At 43.4% G+C, this 19,587-nt stretch overlaps 2 protein-coding genes across 5 annotated transcripts; one reads left to right on the top strand and one right to left on the bottom strand.

The window, feature by feature from the left end:
• Positions 1-331: 331 nt before the first annotated feature.
• Positions 332-13,966, bottom strand: TMEM59 (transmembrane protein 59). Of its 3 annotated transcripts, none has more exons than XM_021295217.2 (8): positions 13,944-13,966; positions 6,175-6,280; positions 3,963-4,057; positions 3,613-3,765; positions 3,256-3,340; positions 2,870-2,951; positions 2,013-2,121; positions 332-1,283 (listed from the first exon to the last, which is right to left on the bottom strand). In XM_021295217.2, exons 4-8 carry the CDS (start codon positions 3,760-3,762, stop codon positions 1,128-1,130), a joined length of 582 nt encoding a protein of 193 aa, XP_021150892.1. In that variant the 5' UTR covers positions 3,763-3,765; positions 3,963-4,057; positions 6,175-6,280; positions 13,944-13,966; the 3' UTR covers positions 332-1,127. The 3 variants fall into 3 exon arrangements, with proteins under 3 accessions (XP_021150892.1, XP_005498938.2, XP_013223788.2); XM_005498881.3 differs by lacking the exon at positions 13,944-13,966 and adding an exon at positions 9,380-9,630 and having other exon boundaries at positions 2,870-2,954; XM_013368334.3 differs by lacking the exon at positions 13,944-13,966 and adding an exon at positions 9,380-9,611.
• TCEANC2 (transcription elongation factor A N-terminal and central domain containing 2) lies at positions 9,739-15,849 on the top strand. 2 transcript variants are annotated; one of them, XM_065072140.1, is made up of 4 exons: positions 9,739-9,897; positions 11,373-11,514; positions 12,830-13,023; positions 14,860-15,849. In XM_065072140.1, exons 1-4 carry the CDS (start codon positions 9,796-9,798, stop codon positions 15,046-15,048), a joined length of 627 nt encoding a protein of 208 aa, XP_064928212.1. In that variant the 5' UTR covers positions 9,739-9,795; the 3' UTR covers positions 15,049-15,849. The 2 variants fall into 2 exon arrangements, with proteins under 2 accessions (XP_064928212.1, XP_064928213.1); XM_065072141.1 differs by having other exon boundaries at positions 9,758-9,901; positions 11,377-11,514.
• The last annotated feature ends 3,738 nt before the right edge of the window (positions 15,850-19,587 follow it).

The raw sequence follows: 19,587 nt of genomic DNA, 5'->3' as shown, positions 1-19,587 counted from the left end.
CCTTTTTAAACTTTTGAGGGAGTTCTGTATAATCAACAAAATGAGCTGGAGATCATGCATTTGAGCTAACTTTCAAACACAGAGACCTTAATATAAATCACATACATCCTCAACTTGCCAATGCTATGGGCATCAGCACGTAGTCATCTCCTCAAAGAAAAGAGGTGTAAAAATAAGTTAGAAATATGAGGGACATTGTTAGTTGTCATTGTTAGTGACTCATACAGCAAAATCAGGTCACGCTGCCCAAGAGAGGAACGCTCAAGACAGGTTTTCGTAACGAATATATTCTTGTCCATAATTAACCATACCAAAAGCTACACACTCAACATTTTCTATAGAGTCAATTTTATTTGTCTGTTCTCATGTCTCAGGAATCAACTTGTTTCTGTAAATAAACTTAGAAGACTAGAATAGTTAATCCAGAAAGTAGAATTTCTTCAGAAAACACAGGTGCTAACTTTACAAGCAATTTAAGACTTAAAGGCTAAAGTTTGACAGAATAATAGACCATGTTATGTTCTGTGTGTGCAGGGATATGTCTATAAGTTTTAACAAAGTTTCCATCTTTCACAACCTGAATTCTAGCCTACAACACCCCACAAATGCTTTCCATCTTGGATACTGCCGTGCTGTAGAACAAAATAGATTTCTGTTTTTGGAGACAGGGTTGTTTGGAACATTAACAAGTACAAAAATTCAGCAGATAATTTTATAATATTTTCTCTTAACTACAACAGAAAGTGCAACACTAAAAAGGCATCTCCTGCCTACTTAAAATTTCTTATATCTTTACAAAGCTAACTCTGAATGTACACATTACATCCTATAACACACAAATAAGTTTGAAAGTGTCATGGCAGAAGTATGGAAAACAAGCTTACAGCTTTTGTAAGCAAAAAGACACATAGCAAACACCAGTGAAAAGTGATTAGGTCTGGAAACAAATTCAAGATGACTGAATCTTCACTACTGGTTGAAAACAAAATCCCATGACCTCTGTTGATTCTGTAACTTTATTTGCATTTAAACATGGGCTGCTAAGCTTCTTATCTGAAGAACCACCACGAACAATCAGGAGTTGCTAGCTCTGTTAGAATTAGTCTATTGGATCAAATGGAGCCTTTTTAAATTGCTGACTGAGCCAGATTGACTTTTGTAGGAAGAGGTCCTGCTTCTTCATGTTCCTCAGTGTTGCATCTGACCACAACAAGTGCAGAGGATGGATATCTGTTCAGTTTTTGTTCGTTCATGTATTCCAAATCTCCATAGATGCTCAGCTTCTGAAATATTCAAACAATTTACTTTAAGACAAAGACTCTCCATACTGTGAATAAAATGCATTTCATTATCCAACTATATTCATGGTTCCAACAGCTGCAGCCTTCACCAAGAGTTAGCCCAGACTATCTGTAACATCTGAAATTTATGGCTGGGATTAGATTTGAGTCCAAAATAAATGTATTAAATCTGCCAGAACAACAGTAGATACAGTTTCGGTGTACCAGCTCCTTTAGTTTGCAAATACTGTAAGTCTTATTTCAGAAGTGTGGGGAACTCTCTAGCCACAAAGGATGCTGGTTCAGCCAGTTCCCCTCTGATCAGACTCTTGGTGCTCACCAATAACATACTGATTGATCCTCCTGGATTAAACCCATACGGGGTTCCACCTACACCATCCACCCCTCAGTACAGCTTTATTCCCAGAGAAATTAGAAGCAGCCTCCATTTGTTCAGAGTAGTCTGAAGTTTGTCGAGAGAGCTACAAACCAAATGACATCATACCTGGGCTGCCTGAGTAAGGATCAGCCACAGGGACTGGCAAGAATTGTTCAGCTATAAAACTGTCATTTAAATAACAAACCTTGTTTGCTAACCACATCAGCAAAATAGGAAAACCCCTCTTTCTAGTTGCATGTCCCCCCAAATGTTTCTTAGTCTCTAGACAGCTGTAACATAAAAGCAATATAATGAATAAATTCAAAATATTGGAAGTTATAAAATAGAATTACCTCAGATGGAACATATTGCTCTACAGCTGTAGCTACAGTTGCACAACAAATCCAGAGCAGCACAAACACTGACAGGACGAGTGTAGTGGTTAAAATCCAACTGGAGTTTCTGAAACGAAAAGAACACAACTAGATTTCACACACTGAAAAGAAGACAATGGACTCACTAAAAAATTCAGTTTGACTGCATTTCCTGCTGATGCATGTAGCTGTTCCAGCTACAAGGCCCATTGCAGACTCTTGGGTATCCGAGTGCCTATTTATTACCTGACTTGAAAGACACAAGACTTGCTAAGCATCTTCCCATTTACAATTTTAAAACCAGATTTTTCTGTTAACACATTTGGGGTGCAATTCACTGATCCTTCGTGTGTAAAATTTTAAAGAGAAAGAAATCAGAGTAAGGGAAAGAAGAACCAACTTGCTGATCTTCAGCGAAGTTTTAAAGATACACTGGATATTTTCAGCCGGGAAATAAGACAAAAAAGTGTCTCATTTCATACCAGATAATTCCAAACCAGTGCTTTGCCCTGAAATATATCCAGAGCTAAAGAACAGACAACACACAGTATTGATTAAACAGTTTGTAGAACACACTCAAAAAAAACAGTGTAGGAAATTATCGATATGTTCAGTTGAAATGAAAAGGAGAATCAAAGTTGGCAGAAAAGCCTGCAAACAACATGGGCCCAGCATGGAAAAATAGCAATAACAGTCAGATACACAATTTTAACTGCTATGCACCCTGAACCTAGCAGACCTGGCGCACTTTGAGATCTTGTAACAGTGCCCCTGTACACACAGAGGAAAGGCCATTATCCCCCTTACTAGGTACGGACACTCTAGAATATACATACATGGAAAGACACTTGAAAAAGCTGTCATTTTCTCGCTCTTCAAAAAGTCCTCGGTATGTCTGTGAACTTCCTGGACGTAGGTCTGCTGGAATATGAGAGCAGAAAGAGCGGTCAGGAGACCAACGAGAGAAAAGACCCACACACCACAGCTTGTCTATACAGAGCATAAAAGGAAGCTTTTAAAGTGGCCCTTGCATATTTCTATTTCCAGCAGAGCTTGCTTTCTATCACAGACTTTGCTAAGTGTACACAGCGCAGTCTACAGTGCAAACAATTATATTTCAGCTTTCTAAATATTCGCTTCCATGTGCCACCTGCAACTTTTTTTTTTTTCCGTGACAGGGAATATTTGTGTTTGCTCTTCCAAAGCACAAAGAACAACTTACAAGCTGTTTTACTCAGCGACAAGGATCCTCTTGTGTCTCCAGTTTCCTGATCAAGCTGTGGAACATACTGTACTTCTGGCTTCGACTAAAACAAAATAAGGAGTTAGGAGATCCTGCTATCTGGCTTTCACTGATTGTAATTGTACATTTTCAGAACTAATACAAAGTTAACCCTAAGACATGCACTATTCACATAAGTTTAATTTCCGCCCCCCTGCACTGGCCATAAGGGCAGTTAAATACTATAAAAAACTAAACACCTCTGATAGCGCCCCATAGTCTTTTCTGTGACTGGAAGGAGCAGAGTTGAACATTTAGCAGCCAAGACACCTTAATCTCAACAAAAAAGTCAAGCACCTGGAATATGACAATTTTGCCATCATCTGCTTGAAGGTAGAAAGTCCATGAGGATGTTATGAAGCTCTGAGCTGAATCCATCATGTCACTCCAGAATGATCTCACCAGTGTCAGAGGAAAGAGGAGATGAATTCTTGGCATCAGGGACATTAACTGCAAACATAACATTAACTGGTTTTTCCTTTGTTTTTACACTAAAAGGACAGAAGTTGTGTTCTCACTAACCCCTCACCCCATGTCTAGATTTCAGTCCTTAGGAAGATTTATTTTCCATTTGAAGAAATTTAAAGAAGACACCCGCTGAACAGAAAACAAGTAGGTGGTATTTGAGAAACATGTCAACTACTTACTTGCTCTTGCCTTAACTCAGCAAATGGCAACTGGTTCTGGCATCCAAGATGGCAAGCATATTGTTCATCAGATTGGGAGTATGCTTCAGTACAGGCTGCAGGGAAGAAGTTCCCCAAATGAGAAGATAAATTCTGCATTTTAGTTAAGAAAACATTTTCAGTATAAGTTGGATCAGAAACAAAGCAGCAGTTGAAAGACTGACAATCCCATTTGTAGGGAAAGAGATGGCAATTGCTCCAAGGGTACCATTTGCTCTGAGGTCTAATGAAGTTTAAGGACTCCAAGCACAGACAGATGAGGTAGCTGAAATCTGAGTGCAACCGATCAGAAATGTTACTCTGGACAAAACCAAGGGTGCAAGTTTTCACTGATCCTCCCACTACCGCTATAGTTTTTCCTCTACACATCACACAAACATGATGTTTTTTTTTTTTAATCTCTGAGAACAGAGCTGGAATCCTAAAAAGAAGAGAGGGACCATCAGTCCATTAAATCCCTTAGTGGTAACAGCAGAAGTCACAGGAAAACCAAAGGAGCATTTTCCTGGTAGTGTAAGGAATACAGAAACTGCATTGAAAGTATTATGGAATATTTTTTAATGAAAAATGAAGCCACCTCTTTGTTTTATGGAACGTTTCTATTAATTTTTCACTAGAGACCATAAAGACAAAGAAATTATTCTCTTTGAGTAATTTAGATTATTCTGCCCATAGAGATATTGGGCAGACAATATATAGGCATAGCTCTTCTCCAAAACAGTAAAGTGTTTGTGACAACGGTGCAGCACTACCTGAAATAAAGACTCAAACCATGTAGCAACACAGAGGACAGTAGCTTTCCCACTTATCCCCAAGAACAAATGAACAATCATATAGGCTAAGAAGAACAGAGCATCAACACTGAAACACCTGAGTATGCAGCTCACAGAACCTGAACAGCAATTCCACGGTAAAACTGCCACCAAAATACTGTTTGTAGAAATAAAGAAGCATCAGAAGACAGAATGCAGCAGATCAGCCAAGATGTATCTTGCCAAGCACAGAACACTTAGGGCACCAAGTAGTGTAACAGATTATGGAACAGAAGCCAGCAAAAGACAACAGCCTCGGGAAGGAGAGTTAAACCAGAAAGTAAGCAACTGTTCAGTTACCTCTACATGTGGTCTATTGCCACATTACCCTTTTTTATGGTACTCTTTCCTGTGTGGTTTGACAACTTGATTGACGTGCTGTATCACAGCTACATACAGTGTATGATAGACTAGAGCATTACCTCATTTCTAGAGTATTTCATGCAGCTTTGTATCATGTTGGCACCTTTGCATGTCAGGCTTTCTACTTCCCTACCTTCCATCAGCTCGCTCAGCTAGCCACTGGGCCTCTTGTTTTTATGACCTACTGAAAGGATAAAAGCCTCCTTTGAGTGCTTACTTGGTGCTTAATTATAGACTAAGAGCTTCCGCCTTTCCTGCTTTGGATGGTTATGTCCCACTTACTCTCTGAATAATTTCCAATTAACATAACATCCAATATTCTCGGATGAAAGTTCTACACAATTCCAAAAATAGTATTAATTGGCCTACAGTACACATATCTCAGATCCACTATGAAATGTTTGCCCTAACACAGATAACCTGAGAGAATTAGTCTCAAGTATTTACTGGCCTAACTCAAACAAAACATGTACCACATCCCCAAGAGTTCAGCTGTAGGTAAACCTCAGGATGTGGCCCAGACCACAAGTTACAAGGCAGAGAGCAGATTAAGATCTGTGCTCTTATTCCAGCTAAACATTTCACTTCTATACACAAGTTTGTTAGGAATTGTAAATGTGACCAATTGTCACATGGAATTATTAAAGGAAAAGTGTTAATTTGACTGGATTTTTCCCCATCCATTTCGTGTTTTCCATGACAAACTTTTTATAGTAAAATAAAGTGTTTCTAATCTATTTACAATGACAGATGATACTTAAGAAATTCAGGATAATAGTAACACTAAGTATCAGGTAAGGAGAAACTCACAGAGAACAGATAGCCTTTCCCTAAGATTTTTTTTTGTATCCTGAACATAAACTTCAAGAATTTGTTAAAAAAAAACCTCCAGAAAGCAACTGACGTAATCCCACCAATTTAACCACACCCTTTTGCACGTTCCTGCTCTTCCCTCCATTACATATCTACAGGGTTGTTGAAACGTACTGATGTCTTACCAGAGTCGCATTCCTGTTTGGTTCGATTCAAATCGATGCCGTCGTCCACAAACTGACAAATGGAAAACAGTCTGCAGCCTCGCTGGCACGCGTACAGTTCCTCTTCCTGGGAAGGCACAAAAAAAAGACTTACATTTCTCCATTCAAGAATAAATTGTCAGAAAATAAACAACTTTTTTTTTGCAACTGCTATAAAAAGCCATCCACCAGAGAAACATCCTCCATCCCTCCAGTAGACCTACAAGCCAGCTAAACCTGACACTCTGGATGATCTGGAATAAAACCAAACTACAGCTCTTTAACACTGACATAACTACTGATTTATTTCAAACAGAGCTCTCTGTTCTGTGGTGGGGCAGGCCTGGAACAGCAAATTCTGTTTTGTAATTCCAGTCCTACAGCTCACAAGCAAAGTTGCACTGCATTTTTTTTTTAAGTATTGGTTTTTAAAGGACATACAGGTGTAAAAGATTTACTGACATTTAACCCTACGAACTGTAAATAGTCTTCCATCTCTGAACTTAAACTGCAGAACCCAACAGGAGAAGACAAAAAAAGATACATTTCGTCAATGTATTACAATGTATCTACCTAACTCTAATCAGTACTACCACAGAATTGTCCAAATAAGATATTATCTTCTGGTATACTATCCGAGTAACCTGGTCAACTGTCTGCTTGACAAACTTGTTCCACAAACCTACATTCTTATTTATTATATTGGACTAAAGGGGAAAACCACCTCCTCACCACAACTATTCAAATCATTCAAATACAGAAAACCTCCTATTTCTTCTCTCCACAGTCCCAAAGGGGTGGACGTGTACTTTTCACACACTGTGCTCACCACGTTGCGGAACTAAAGCCCCTATTATGTGAGTGCTCCTGCTTCTCATCACACCCTCTTGTGAATCGATCCATCGGAACTACCAGTGACGTACCCACTCAAGTGACGGCAGCCAGTTGCTGTACTGGTGGAAAACGGGCTCAGAATTAATTAAAAGAAAAAAAATAAAACAAACATACCACACCTTACTGTACAACCTACTGCAAATTAACTGGCCGTTGTTTGTCTCTGACATCATACATTCACATGCTTTAAAGGCACAAAAGTAGAGAAGTGTGAGTGTAAATTAAAACTTAGCTCTGAGAACACTGACAAGGTGGCCAAGATAGTTATGCTGTTGCAGAAAACACATGTTGTAATTTGATATCCAGATGGAATTAGCTTTAGCAGACAGATTTCTATGACAGTCTTCCACAAAAATCTTACTGAAGCTTGTCTTATTTTCCAATTACAACTAAAGCAGTTCCCTTCATTTCCACCAGTAATTTTGTGATAAACAGGACAAATACCAAATTAATAAAAGAGAAGATGGCTGTTTTGACAGCTGCAAAAACACAAACTAATAATTCAAAAATATAGTAAAGATCACAGAAATATCAGCTTTCCCTGACCTTGAAAGCTTGTCACAGAAACAAGAGTACTGTGCCACAACAGTATGGAAATATATTAGGATAATGTTTAGTCTTAATTTCTCAGTTTTAGCTCTTCTCACTCCCATCACATGCAGGTACCAAAACACGCCATGACTACAGATATGTTTACTTGCATTCCACGTAACTCCCTGATACTTCTCTGTGTGGGGATACCAGTGTCAGCTCGAGTCACAACATCTGATTTAAGTACCACACGAAAGCAAAGCCCTATCACCCGACACTGTCACTGCTTCCATTTGCCTGCTGCCCTCGTCTGAAATCTCAAAAAGGGGGTAAGAGCTCCCATCATTTACAGTTCAATCTGCTCCAGAGCTACAGCTGATAACGCAGCATATTGCCAAGGAAGGATGAGGAAAGACGAGATTTTTGATAATAATTTTCCAAATTCAAACCAGAAAAGGTTTACAATTTGAACCAACAGCAAACTCCGGCCTATGAAATTAGATTCCCAACAGACACTATTTCAGTATTTTATCATGAGATGAAAAAAAAATTCCATACACGTGTATCAAAGCACAGTTTGCACATTCTGACTAGCTATTTGTTAATCACCATTTACACTTCATCCTTTAACACCCAAGTGTCACACTGGTGTCCTGGCTCAGGATCTCTGGCCTGTCATGAACACAGCAGAGCTTTAGTGCCCAAAAGCTCTGGAACAGCCTAAGTCAAATCACAGCTGACTCTTTAGGAACAGGAGTGAAAAAAAAAAACCCAAACCCACAAAAGCACCCAGTACTAAGAAAGCTATACTTTGTAAGCAGCATTTCTTTGGCTAGCTACAGCCTAACCACCTATTTTCAAAACGAAAAATCTATCTTTAGAGAAGCCACTGCATTCCCTGTATTCATCAGACGACAATCTAAGCCAGATGAGCCAACTCCACAGCAGCCCTGCCACAGGCTGCGCCTGAGCATGAGCTCCCTTTGTGTTCATATTTGCTTTTGCACATCCAGTGCTGCTTGAGAGAACACGCACAGGGACGTGTCTCGAATAACAGAAAATCCCAGGTATGTCTGATACCTGTATTTCTAATTACTAGACTGTATTTTAGGCAATTATAGAATTCAGTTTAGGAGAACATTAAGGTAGCAACCTTTAAAAATTAACCAACCTCCTAACCATAGAATCTTTGTATAAGCAGACCTTGCAACCATAGAATCTTCGTACTTAGTAACCATACCCTATTCTTAAAATTGACATAGATTTACGACATATTCTTTTAAAACTGGTAACTGAGAAATAACTGATAAACATGCGAATGTTACTTAGCATCGCTTAAACAGATAGCTTGTGTTAGAACAGGCGTGGAATGTGCTAATGGTTGTCAAGAATTGTAATGAATATGTAATTTTTCTGTCAATATAAGCCATGTATGACCGACTAGTCAGTGGCAGACCTATGGAGGGACACTCCCGGTCCGAGCCAGGAGCTGAATAAAGAAATGCTACCTTTAAAACCCTAAAACGTGGGTTTAAGAGCTCGTTACTCTGCCAATTTTACACTATCATGCCCTGTCAGTGCGGCGCACAAGGAGGAAGAAAGCAGGAGATGGGGCTGCGGGGGCACAGGGGCGGCTGGAGACCGGGGAAGGGGAGCCCGAGGCCGTACTGCCCGCCAGCCCCCAGCACAGCCCCGGGGGAGGGAGGAGAGAGCGGGGCCGAGCCCGGGCAGGGCCCAGCCGCCGCCGGGGGCCCGCCCGTACCTTGGGGTAGGTGTGCAGGGAGTAGGTCAGCTGGCAGGCGCGGTGACACGACGCCGTGTTGCCCAGCACGGAGTCAAAAGCCTCGGACGAGGCGGCGGGTAACGGCGCGGCCGCCCGAACACCGCTGCTGCCCACCAGGAGCACCAGGGCCAGAGGGAGGCAGAGCAGACCGCCCCGCCGCGCCGCCATCTTGCTCCTCCCGCAGGACCCCACTGCCGGGAGCGGGTGCTGAGGGACTCTCGCGAGATTAACCCCCTACGCCCCGCGCGGTGCCTGCTGGGAGATGTAGTCCGCTCCGCGGGGCGGCCCCAGCCATCCCATAGGGCATCACCAGCAGCGGGAACTACACGGGCGCGAAGGGAGGGGGCTGCGGCTTCCGGGAGGTCGGGCGAGCGGCCCCGCTCCGGGGCGGGAGGATGGAGCGGTTCCTGGTGCGCAGGGCCCGCGGTCCGGAGAGCCCCCGCCGGGCCGGGCCGGCCCCCCGCGCCTACCGGCAGGTCACCCTTGAGTCCCTCAAGGCAGGTCACTGGGCGAGGGGGGGTGGGGCACGGCTCGCCCCAGCCTGAGGGGAGGTGCTGCTGCGAGGCCTTCTCCGGTGCGGGGTGCAGGGCTGGCGGGAGCACCCCGGGAGAAGCCAGGCTGGGCCTAAGGCACCTAGGACTGAGGAAAGGGAGGTTTAGGTTGCCCATTAGGAAAAGGTTCTTCACCCAGAGGGTGGTGGAGCACTGGAACAGGCTCCCCAGGGAGGTGTCACGGCCCCAAGCCTGACAGTGTTCAAAAAGAGACTGGACAACACCCTCAGACACGTGGCGTGAACTGTGGGGTTGTCCTATGCAGGGACAGCAGTTGGACTCGATGATCCTTGTGGGTCCCTTCCAAATCAGGACATTCTATAAAGTGGGTCAGGCCTTCACCAGCCTCTGCACGGACCTGGGGGTTGTCAGCAGGAGAAACTTTTGGTAAATTAAACCCAAACTGATGTCCTTCTGTGGCCAGGGAAGACGTTAATCCCAGCGTGCCATCCCAGCAGCAGTAGGGATTCACCTGTGGTTCTGGTTCTTCACCAAAATCTTCACAGTGCTCAGATGGCATCTTCACCAGGAGCAGGGTGGATGCGCTAGGAAATGGAGTTAGAAAGGTGTAGAGGGCCCTGCAGCACTGAAAGGGGGTTCCTCAACCAAGGTGGGTCAGGTTGGGCACACAGTTTGGGTTCAGCAGCTGGTTCGCTTCTCTCCCCAGCAAGGAGAGCCCTTCTGTTGGTTGCACAGCGGTCCTATGTGAGACCTGCATAACAGCTCAGCTGCTCTTTGCCACCTCTTTGTAGAAACAGAGTGAGAAAGCATTTGTTGCACCAAATAGCTTATTAACATAAGGCAGAAAGCAAAAGAATGGTGCAGAAAGCACCCCAGTTGTCTGACCGTTGCTGAATCTTCACAAGATGCTTCACATCTGAAACATGAGACTTACGCTCTTTGCAGCCCATTCTGTCAACATCTGTGTCAAAAACAGTTTGGATGAAAAACATTGTGCAAACATCCAGTGCACCTGAGTTTGTGCTTGTGCTCCCTAATTCTTTCTCTGCTGTCATTATATTAAATTTAAAGCAAATCTGAGCAGGATTTGGATTCTGTCAAGCTGCTGAAGGTGATTAGCTGCCCCCCTCTTATCCCTCTTTCCTATTAAAAGGCTCCTTACAATGGACTCCTTAAGTTCAAAACACTTCTAGCAGACATTTGCTTTTGCATGCCCTAAGTTTGGCAGATGAAGATTAAGCATCTCACTTTGCCTTCTGGTTTCTCCTGTCTTAATTTGCGGCAGGGCGCTAATCCCAAACAAATACCCATCATTCTGAGCTCTTATGTATTCTGTACTCTGGTTCATGTCTCAATCAATAATTCGTGTGTTGATAACAGTCCTATTAACTGAGATGAAGCCAGTATCCTCATTTATGATAAGAATATTCTGCTTTCCTAATGGCTTTTCTGTTTTCCAGAGAGTTGTGGTTGTGGAAGACATAAAACGGTGGAAGTCTATGCTTGAGCTTCCTGGGCAACCAAAAGAGAACCTGATTGAAGCTTTGGAAGAGCTAAAGAAGAAAATACCTTCCAAGGAAGTGTTACTTTCAACAAAAATAGGTACATCGTGTCTGATCTAGACTGTGAATGTTATGCTGTCTTGTGTCTGCTTGGCTTGTCACTACAAAAGTGAGTAGCTTGCAAGCTTTTAAAAACATGAGCGTAGCTGCCAATAAAAAATTGTTGATATCCAGCCTGCAGTTTTCAGAGCTTGTACTGAAAAAGTCAGCTGTCCTCTAATTCCTCCCAGGTTGCCTGCTTATTACCAAACACTCTGTCTAGTCTATTATTCTATGGTCAAATTTTTGAAGAGCTCTTCTTGGGCACCTCTGTGCCTTATTCCTCCTTGTGCTGTCTTCCACGGGCACGGCAGAGCACTCTCTTGCCATCTGAGACCTGGCGCAGCTATTTGACTTGGCTGAATCCTCTGAACATGCAAAAAATTCTCCTCAGATTGGCCCAGAACTACTTAGCGCATCCTCAGACTGAGAAATCCCCAGCAGGAGGGCAGCTCCGTGCAAATGACACAGCCCTCACTCTTTTCCTTAGGACTTGGGTGAGGGATAATGCAAGACCACACATCCCTGCCTTTTCTGGTCATGCTGGCCTTTGTTTGCAACTGGAGCAGCTGGTTCTCTATTCAAAGAGCCCTTCTTGCCTTAAAAAAGATGACATGGTCTGCCTCTTTCCCCTTACTTCCAAATTGTAATTTCATTTGCCATGTTCAACTAATTTGGGCTTTTCCCCAACATTTTTTCTTCCCACTGCCTGCCTGAACACAGCTGGGCTGGAAGAGCCACCAAAGCCTAACAGTGACATCTGCTGGTGGTCAGAGAGAAATACCCCCTGAAAGAAGGTCCCTTTTGTCTCCTCTCAGAGGAAACCCTCTTTGCAGGCCCTGTGGGTTGGAAAAATTCTGCTTGAAGTCACTGTGATGTTTGCATGTGACAGTGCTACAGCCATCACCACCATCTGCTGCTTTAAAATGGTTTCCAGTTTAAAAACAGAGTTCTTTGTAAGCCGATCTTACAAACTTTCGCCAGATCTAATATCTGTGTAGAAAATTAACATAACCCTGTATTACATAAACGTCTCTCGACACCTCGATGACTTGCAAAAATTAATTTTCATATATATATAGGTCAATTCCTTGCTACTTATTCAGGCAAAAATCACTGCTGAAGTCAAGGAGTGAGAACTCCAGGCTTCATTCCTATTAATTTTATATTTATGTTTGTATCAATGCCCTGGTTGTCTTGCTGACACTGCTTGCATTAAAAATGTGTATGGCTGCTTTAGCACCCATGTGACTTGATTCATGTCCATTATATGCTGTCCGCCTACCAAAGCTGAAGAAGCTGTTTCATTTTTCCAGGTCACACAGTGAATAAGATGCGCAAACACTCGGATCACGATGTGGCCAGCCTCGCCAAAGATATTTACACGGAGTGGCGAACTTTCATCAGAGACCATTCAAACAAGCCCTCAATAGAGGTCAGGAGCGATCCCAAGACTGAGGCTTTCAGAAAGAACGCACGGAAGCTGCTTTGGGAAGCCCTGGATCTAGAGGTAGCATTCAGATCCATTTGTCTTTGCCTCAAAGAGTTACTTCTTGTAGGAACAAGTTAAACAACCTTTTTTCAGGCACAGCTACTGTTTGGTCTTGCCTGCAGGGTGGGGACAAGACCAGCTGATCGCTTCCTATTTTCAGTGATTCTCTGCAAGCCCCTATTTAAAAGTAGCTTTGTTTTTAAGGTAGTTTTTTTGTGGAGGGTTGTTAACCACGAAAACATGCTAATTGTGAGGTGTATTTGCTCTCATTTACATAACTAGCCAACAGAATAGTTGTGGATCTACTGCAGTTGAACTGCACAAGAGAAGGAGGAAGTTAATAGAACAGAAAGTCTTTCCTTCTACTTAACAGCTGTGAAAGCAACACTGGGACCTTTTGCATGTTTCATATTTAAGTAATTAAACATTTGTAAATTTAAATCTATTGCAAAAACAGAGAGGCAGGGTTGACAGTATATAAAGTGGTGATAAATACCAGATCCCTCAGGTATCTTTAAGTAAATGAACAAGGCTTTGCTGCAAGGCTTAATGACTAGTTTGCTTGGTCTATGAAATGCCATAATAATTATCCTTTTTAATTTATTCATTAATTATCCTTTAAATGGCAAGTCAAGTGATAAGCACTCAAGAGTTTCAAAGCTATGTGTTTGCTAGCTGTGAGAACAACCTCTCCAATTTCCAGTCCATCTGGACCAAGGCAGCACAAAAGAATGGTTTGCTGTGGGAATGCCTCAGAAAAATGAGGTGGGAGCTCACCTTTGCCAGGCCGGTGTCTCAGGCTTAGTTCTTGGAAAGCACATTAGTGTGTGGTGATAAGCCTGGTAGTAAAGTCTGACCCTACAGGACATAAAGGCTGTGGTACCATCCTAAAACAAGTAATATTGGGTAAAGCAGAATTACCTTTTAAGAGGACTCACCTGGAAGCACAGCAAGGAAAAATAACTCTTCTGGCCTGCAGCTGCCATCGTCTGCATCAACAGAGCTTGCAGCAGCAGATGAGCAACATAGACAGGCAAGGAGCTACAGAGATCCTGCAAATGGAAGTGAGGATACCTGGGAGGCTGACAAAAAGGAGAAGGGAAGGTGGGGCTGAACGGACCCAAGGGGTAATTTAGGGGTAGGTAGCAAAACCAGAGTGGGCAAAGGCCTTGGAGGAATACTGCTTGGCACACTGGAGTCTCCTGTATGCAAAGCATGGGAGATTCCCCAGCACAAAAGGCAGAAGTGAAATTAAAACCCTTTCTTGATGGGTGGGGGATTTTTTTTTTATAAGCTGTGCTAAATTACAGGTTTTGGCACATGTTGAAGCAATAACTACATAATTAACATTTAGCAAATCCCTTTCTGCATTCTTAATTACACCCCCTTCTACACACAGAGAGCCCACATTTCCCTTTATAGCACCAGGCAGAGTTGCCAAGTGTTTGGCATGTCTTAGAGTTGCTTTTGGAATCAAGTTTAAAATGGTATCCAAGGTACCTTATATCAGCAAGATCAAAAGTGAGCTTTCTGGAGACACTACAACATACCTTATAATTGCAGTTGAGCTTGATACCCAAAGCTGGTTGCAGATTAGTTTCCTGTTGTGATGGCAAAGTACTGCCACCCAGCTGGAGATGTGGATATGTTCCCTGCTACTGACCATGTTGCCTGGTTCCTTAATTGCTGGGGTGGAATTAAATTGCTCTTCCTGTTACACTTGTGATGGGAAGTAGATTTCCTTGAATCTAAGGTGATTAATGAAGAAACACTGAAAAGCACCACACTCCAATTTCAATCAGTTGGTCTCCTTATTAAATGTAAAGATCTAATTTTATACTTTGCTGTTTTCAGATTGATCACCCACTGGCTGAAAATATTGAGCGAGAAGCTTTTCATCTCTCTTCCCGTCTCATTAGCGCACAGTATCGCAGAATGGTGCGAGCTCTTGTCTTCTCATTAAAGCACAAACCTGAAATCCGAGCAGAAGTCAAGACTGGCGTGCTCACTGTCCCTGCATTTGTACAGAGCCATAAAAAGTGAGGCGCCGTGCTTGATCCTGAGTGAGAACTTTGTGTGCCCATGTCTCTGTGGAACTGGGAGCCCTTTCTGTCAGGAGGGGAGTGCAGGAGTGCTGACTGCATGTCTCTCGTGGCACCGTTCTGAGCAGGGCTGCCTAAGACAAGAACTACTGATGATGAAAGTGGTTCTGTAGATCTGACTTGGTGGAAATCTGTGTAGGCTGGTTGCAAGAAAAATTTCTTCTACTCTGCTGTATATTTTCCCGCTACAAAATGATCTCTGACTTAGCTGTTTCTGTCTTCTGCCTGTTTGTCACGCCTCAGTTTAGCTCCATCCCTGATGTGGATCTTCAGGTGTAATCAGCTGAGTGACATAAAGGAGCAGCTCTGTGCTGTGCTGGTAGGAAGTACTGGGAATTCAGGGTATTTTGGTCCATAGTGGGAGATTCCTAGTTATCCACTGCAAAATCTAGTTAACCGTAAATCAGCCACATCTGCCGCAGGTGGGCCCAGCCTGTTCTGCCAAGCCAGGTGATTTGCCTTTGCTGCATTCCAGAGCTGGATGCAAAATGGGTTTCCGTAACTTGCTATCCACCATTCTACAGGCTCAGTCAGCCTGCAATTTGGGGCATTTTCTAAAGCTCTGGGGTGAAAAACAGAATGCCTTGGAGTATAGGTGCTATCTAATGCTTCTGCTGTTTAACGAGCAGCTCACTCAGACTTCTGTACCTCACTCATGATTTAAATGTGGTGCTTGTTCTTACTGTAACGTGGAAAAAACCTTGAAATGAATTTTCTAAATAAAATCAGGTTATAACCAAAATACTCCTTTTAAAGGCTTTTTTTTTCCACCCTCCAAAAAGAACATGATTCAGAATGAGTGTGGGAATAAATTTAAGCAACAAACTATTATTTTAATTCCTTCTAGTTATTAAAATCTGGAAATGTTGCCTTTCATATTTGCTCTGATTTCTTTAGTGCCTCAAGTCACCCTGTTCTCCATAAGCTGTTATTAAGGCTGCGACAGACAGTGTTTCTCTACTGGTAGGTAATAAAGTGCTCCCTGTTCTGTGTGTTTGTTCGTACACAGGGAACTGGTCACAAACCATTTCCCGAGTTACCAGGGAAGGGAGAACTAAATACGGGGATGAGTGAAACCCATCTGTTCATAGTCATGGGAATCAAGGTCTTACCTACCATCAGGAAGTGTCTTTTGGTCAGTTGTGTGCAGCACTCGTTTCAGAAGAGTCACTTAAGGACAAATAATGCAGTGGCAAAACTACTAGTTAATCTTCACCCTAAAACAGCACAGAGTGTCATGTGGACCTGCTAAATGCTTTTTTCTTCGCTGGACACTAAAACCTAAAAAAAAAACACCCTCAAAACTTACCTAAGGTGTTGAACTCCCTAAATTTCATTAGATAATTGCAGGTTCTCTTAACATCTAAATCCCATTTTGTTTGCTTAGGCCAGTTCAAGACTATTTTTTTCTGTACACAGCTGGCTTCTCTGACAACAGTGATGCTCTGGCATACAGACATTTCATTTGTAGAAAATGGAAGGTTAGGAGACAGTATGAGACAAACTGGTAGGCAGGTGAGTGGTGACTATATGTATAATAGGTCAATAAAGACTTAACACTTGTTGACCAGGCTGTAGCAAGAGATGTGAAAACCCTCAGTTTATTTCTTACAAGTAGTCAGCTCTATTTCCCACTTAAATAACTTCAAACTGCACAGCTGTAATTGAATTCATGTGTCCTGGACTGTCATGGAAGGGGGTCGGGATCAATGAACAACCCAGGTTTTGCTTCCAGAGCTGCAATGCCAAGACCTGCAGTATTTATTTCCATCTTTCTCTTCCTGGTGCTGGGCCGTGTTTTATTTCTTTAGGTAATGCGTTAGAAGCAAAAATTCTGAAAATTAAAACTTCTGTTTCTAGTGAAAGCCAGGCCAGAGCCGTTTCCTACACAGGTCAGATACAGTCAGAGAACTTTGGCTGTTCTGAACACATGGCCAGTTTATGCTGTGCGCTGGTTTGCAAGACAGGTCTAGGAATCGCCCAAATTGTTTGCAGTGCAGGTAACAACTGAGGACAGTTGCTGTCTGAAAGTGAACTTCTCGACAGTGATGGCAGCTCTATTCTGAAAACAGCAACTCAGCGAGATCCACTTTTGTTTTTACAGTTTAGCCCTGGGAACCAGCTCAGAGAGGGGAAAGTGATGTGGGTCAATCTTTCCCCTCTTATTAGTTGACTAATCCAAAACTAGTCCTAAACCAATTTTAAAATAGTCCCATGAAAGAGATGCCAATTCATGACACAGCACTGTAAAATTTAACAGCAAGAGCAGTGTAGATATAAACAAGCACCTGCCATGGCCCAGAGAGTTCCTGTGGTGTTTGCAATATGTGGATGAATAGGAGGATGGTAGGGAATAGGAGGATGGTAGGGAATAGGAGCCTTGTGCCTGAGGTGCATTCAGAAAAAAGCAAAACTGCAACCTGACATCTTATCCCATCTGAAGCGGTGCAAGCTGAAAGAGAGACCAGCCGCTGTCAGCAGGCCCGTGAGATCCGTTCACTGTAACCTTACAGACTGCCTGAACATCACCCGGGGTTAGCGTGGGACAGCCAGTGCCTTCCTGAGCCCGCAGACAGCGGGAACAGCTCAGACGTACGTGAGCTCTTCTGCTCCACGCAAACTACAAGCTCAGTCTGTCTTATACTATCAGGCTCTGTTTTGGGATATAAGCAAAGCTCTGCTGTGCCCATCTCTTCCAGGCCACTTTTTCCCTGCCCTCTCCTCATCTGTGACACCTTTCTTTTCTGAACAGCCTTCAGGGAACAGAGATTTTGTTTGTTTGATCTACTTTGGATACCTTCAGCTCTTCAAGGTACACATCACAGAGGTGGGGTTTTTTTTAACTTCATTCTCAATACGTGCCAAATATTTTTCTTTTGGGAATTAATTTCAGGGATGCAGAGTTAGTGCACACTGGGAGAAAACTCTCCTGTGAATTTCTTCCATTTTATGGCTAATATTTTAGCCCAGTTTGTTTTCCAAGGGACCTAAGTGTATAGCGCTGGGTCCAGCTCTTGCAACTTGATGTTAAAGCTGGTCAGCTTTGCATAAAACTGACTGTCTGGAGGAACTGGAAAAGATCCAAGAGGGTTGGACTTGAGACCCGCAGCACAGGGTGAAATGCAGAGAACAAGGGAATGGTTTAAAGACAAAAACAGAAAGGAAGGCGGGCAAGGATAACAAAACTAGAGACAAAAAAAAAGCAACAGGCCAAAGCAGGGTTTCATTTTCCCAAAGAGCAATGCTGAATGTGACAAGAAGATACTCAATACCTGACAGTAATCAAGTTTTTAATTATGCTATAAAGACCAGATTCCCCCTTGGAGCAATCTCACCTACACAACTGCATTTATTTACGCATAGTCATGCGCCTAGGGAGCAGTCCACACCTCCTCCAGCTAAAGCTGAGCTCAGCCCCTTCTCCCTTCTCTCCCTGACTTGTGCAGCCAGTGGGGAGACTGGGGCTCATGGATAAAGCAAGAGGCCAGCACTGGCTGTTTCCCAGCTGGTGTGATTTCTGGAAATCCCTTGAAATAGAGGGTCAGGAAGGGCACAGGCACCTGAACCCTACGGAGCACACCTCTCCCAAGGCTAGCCTGGCTCTGAAATGTCTGATCTGCTTCCGTTTGCCTGTGGCAAACCTACTCCCAGGGGGTCCTGCAGGACCCTCACTTTCTCAGGTTCCCCACCACATGGGTTACACGTCCAGCTGGGGGATAAAAGGGCCCCTCATGCATTCTAAATTTGACCTCACTGGCCCAGGCACGCATTTCTCCTAAATTCTGCTGTTTCTCCTCTGGTTTTACTTGACAGCTGCTGTGCAGACCAGCCACAGGGTATCAGCAAGTCTCGTTACAAAGGCAGGGACTCTCCACAAGCTCCTGTCTTCACACTGGGGAAACCCTTTTAGATTAAAAGGGAGGATGAAAGGGCTGAGTGGTGGCTCCCTTGGGTGAGGTGTCTCTGGCATGGTGCCTTTGAAATAGCTGGTTTCCTTTTTACAGGGGAAACATTAAATCAAGAAATCTCCCAGCCTGGAGAAAAGGTTTTTTTTTTCCCCCTGCTTACCAAATTAAGCCCAGCTCATAGATTTTTTTTTTTTTTTTTTTTTTTTCGGTGAAAGAGACCTGCTGCACCCAGCAAAGAGAAGAGGGAAGCAACTTCTGGAGCTGAGGGACATCTGCTGTCCTTCCCACATGAGCTGTTGGCCCTGGGGGAACACAGGGTGGGCTCAGAGCCACCCCAGGAGGGATGGAGGGGGAATTCACCCCTGCCAGGGCAAACTTCTGACCCTGGCTTCTGAAGAGCAATTTTTGGAAGGCACCAGCTGACATCTTGCCCCGTTCCCCATCAGCAGGCACAGCTCAGGAGAGCTTTGTCCTGCCACAAATTGCTTGGGCGAAAGGAGACAGGAGTAGACAAGACCCTCCCTGTCCTGCAGAGAAGAAAGAGCACGGCGGCTCACCATTTTTTCATCTTT

This window comes from Columba livia, chromosome 8 (assembly GCF_036013475.1).
Source record: "Columba livia isolate bColLiv1 breed racing homer chromosome 8, bColLiv1.pat.W.v2, whole genome shotgun sequence".
Taxonomy (NCBI): domain Eukaryota; kingdom Metazoa; phylum Chordata; class Aves; order Columbiformes; family Columbidae; genus Columba; species Columba livia.
Note: the sequence above shows the minus strand (reverse complement) of the source record. Positions and strands in the feature narration are given on the sequence as shown.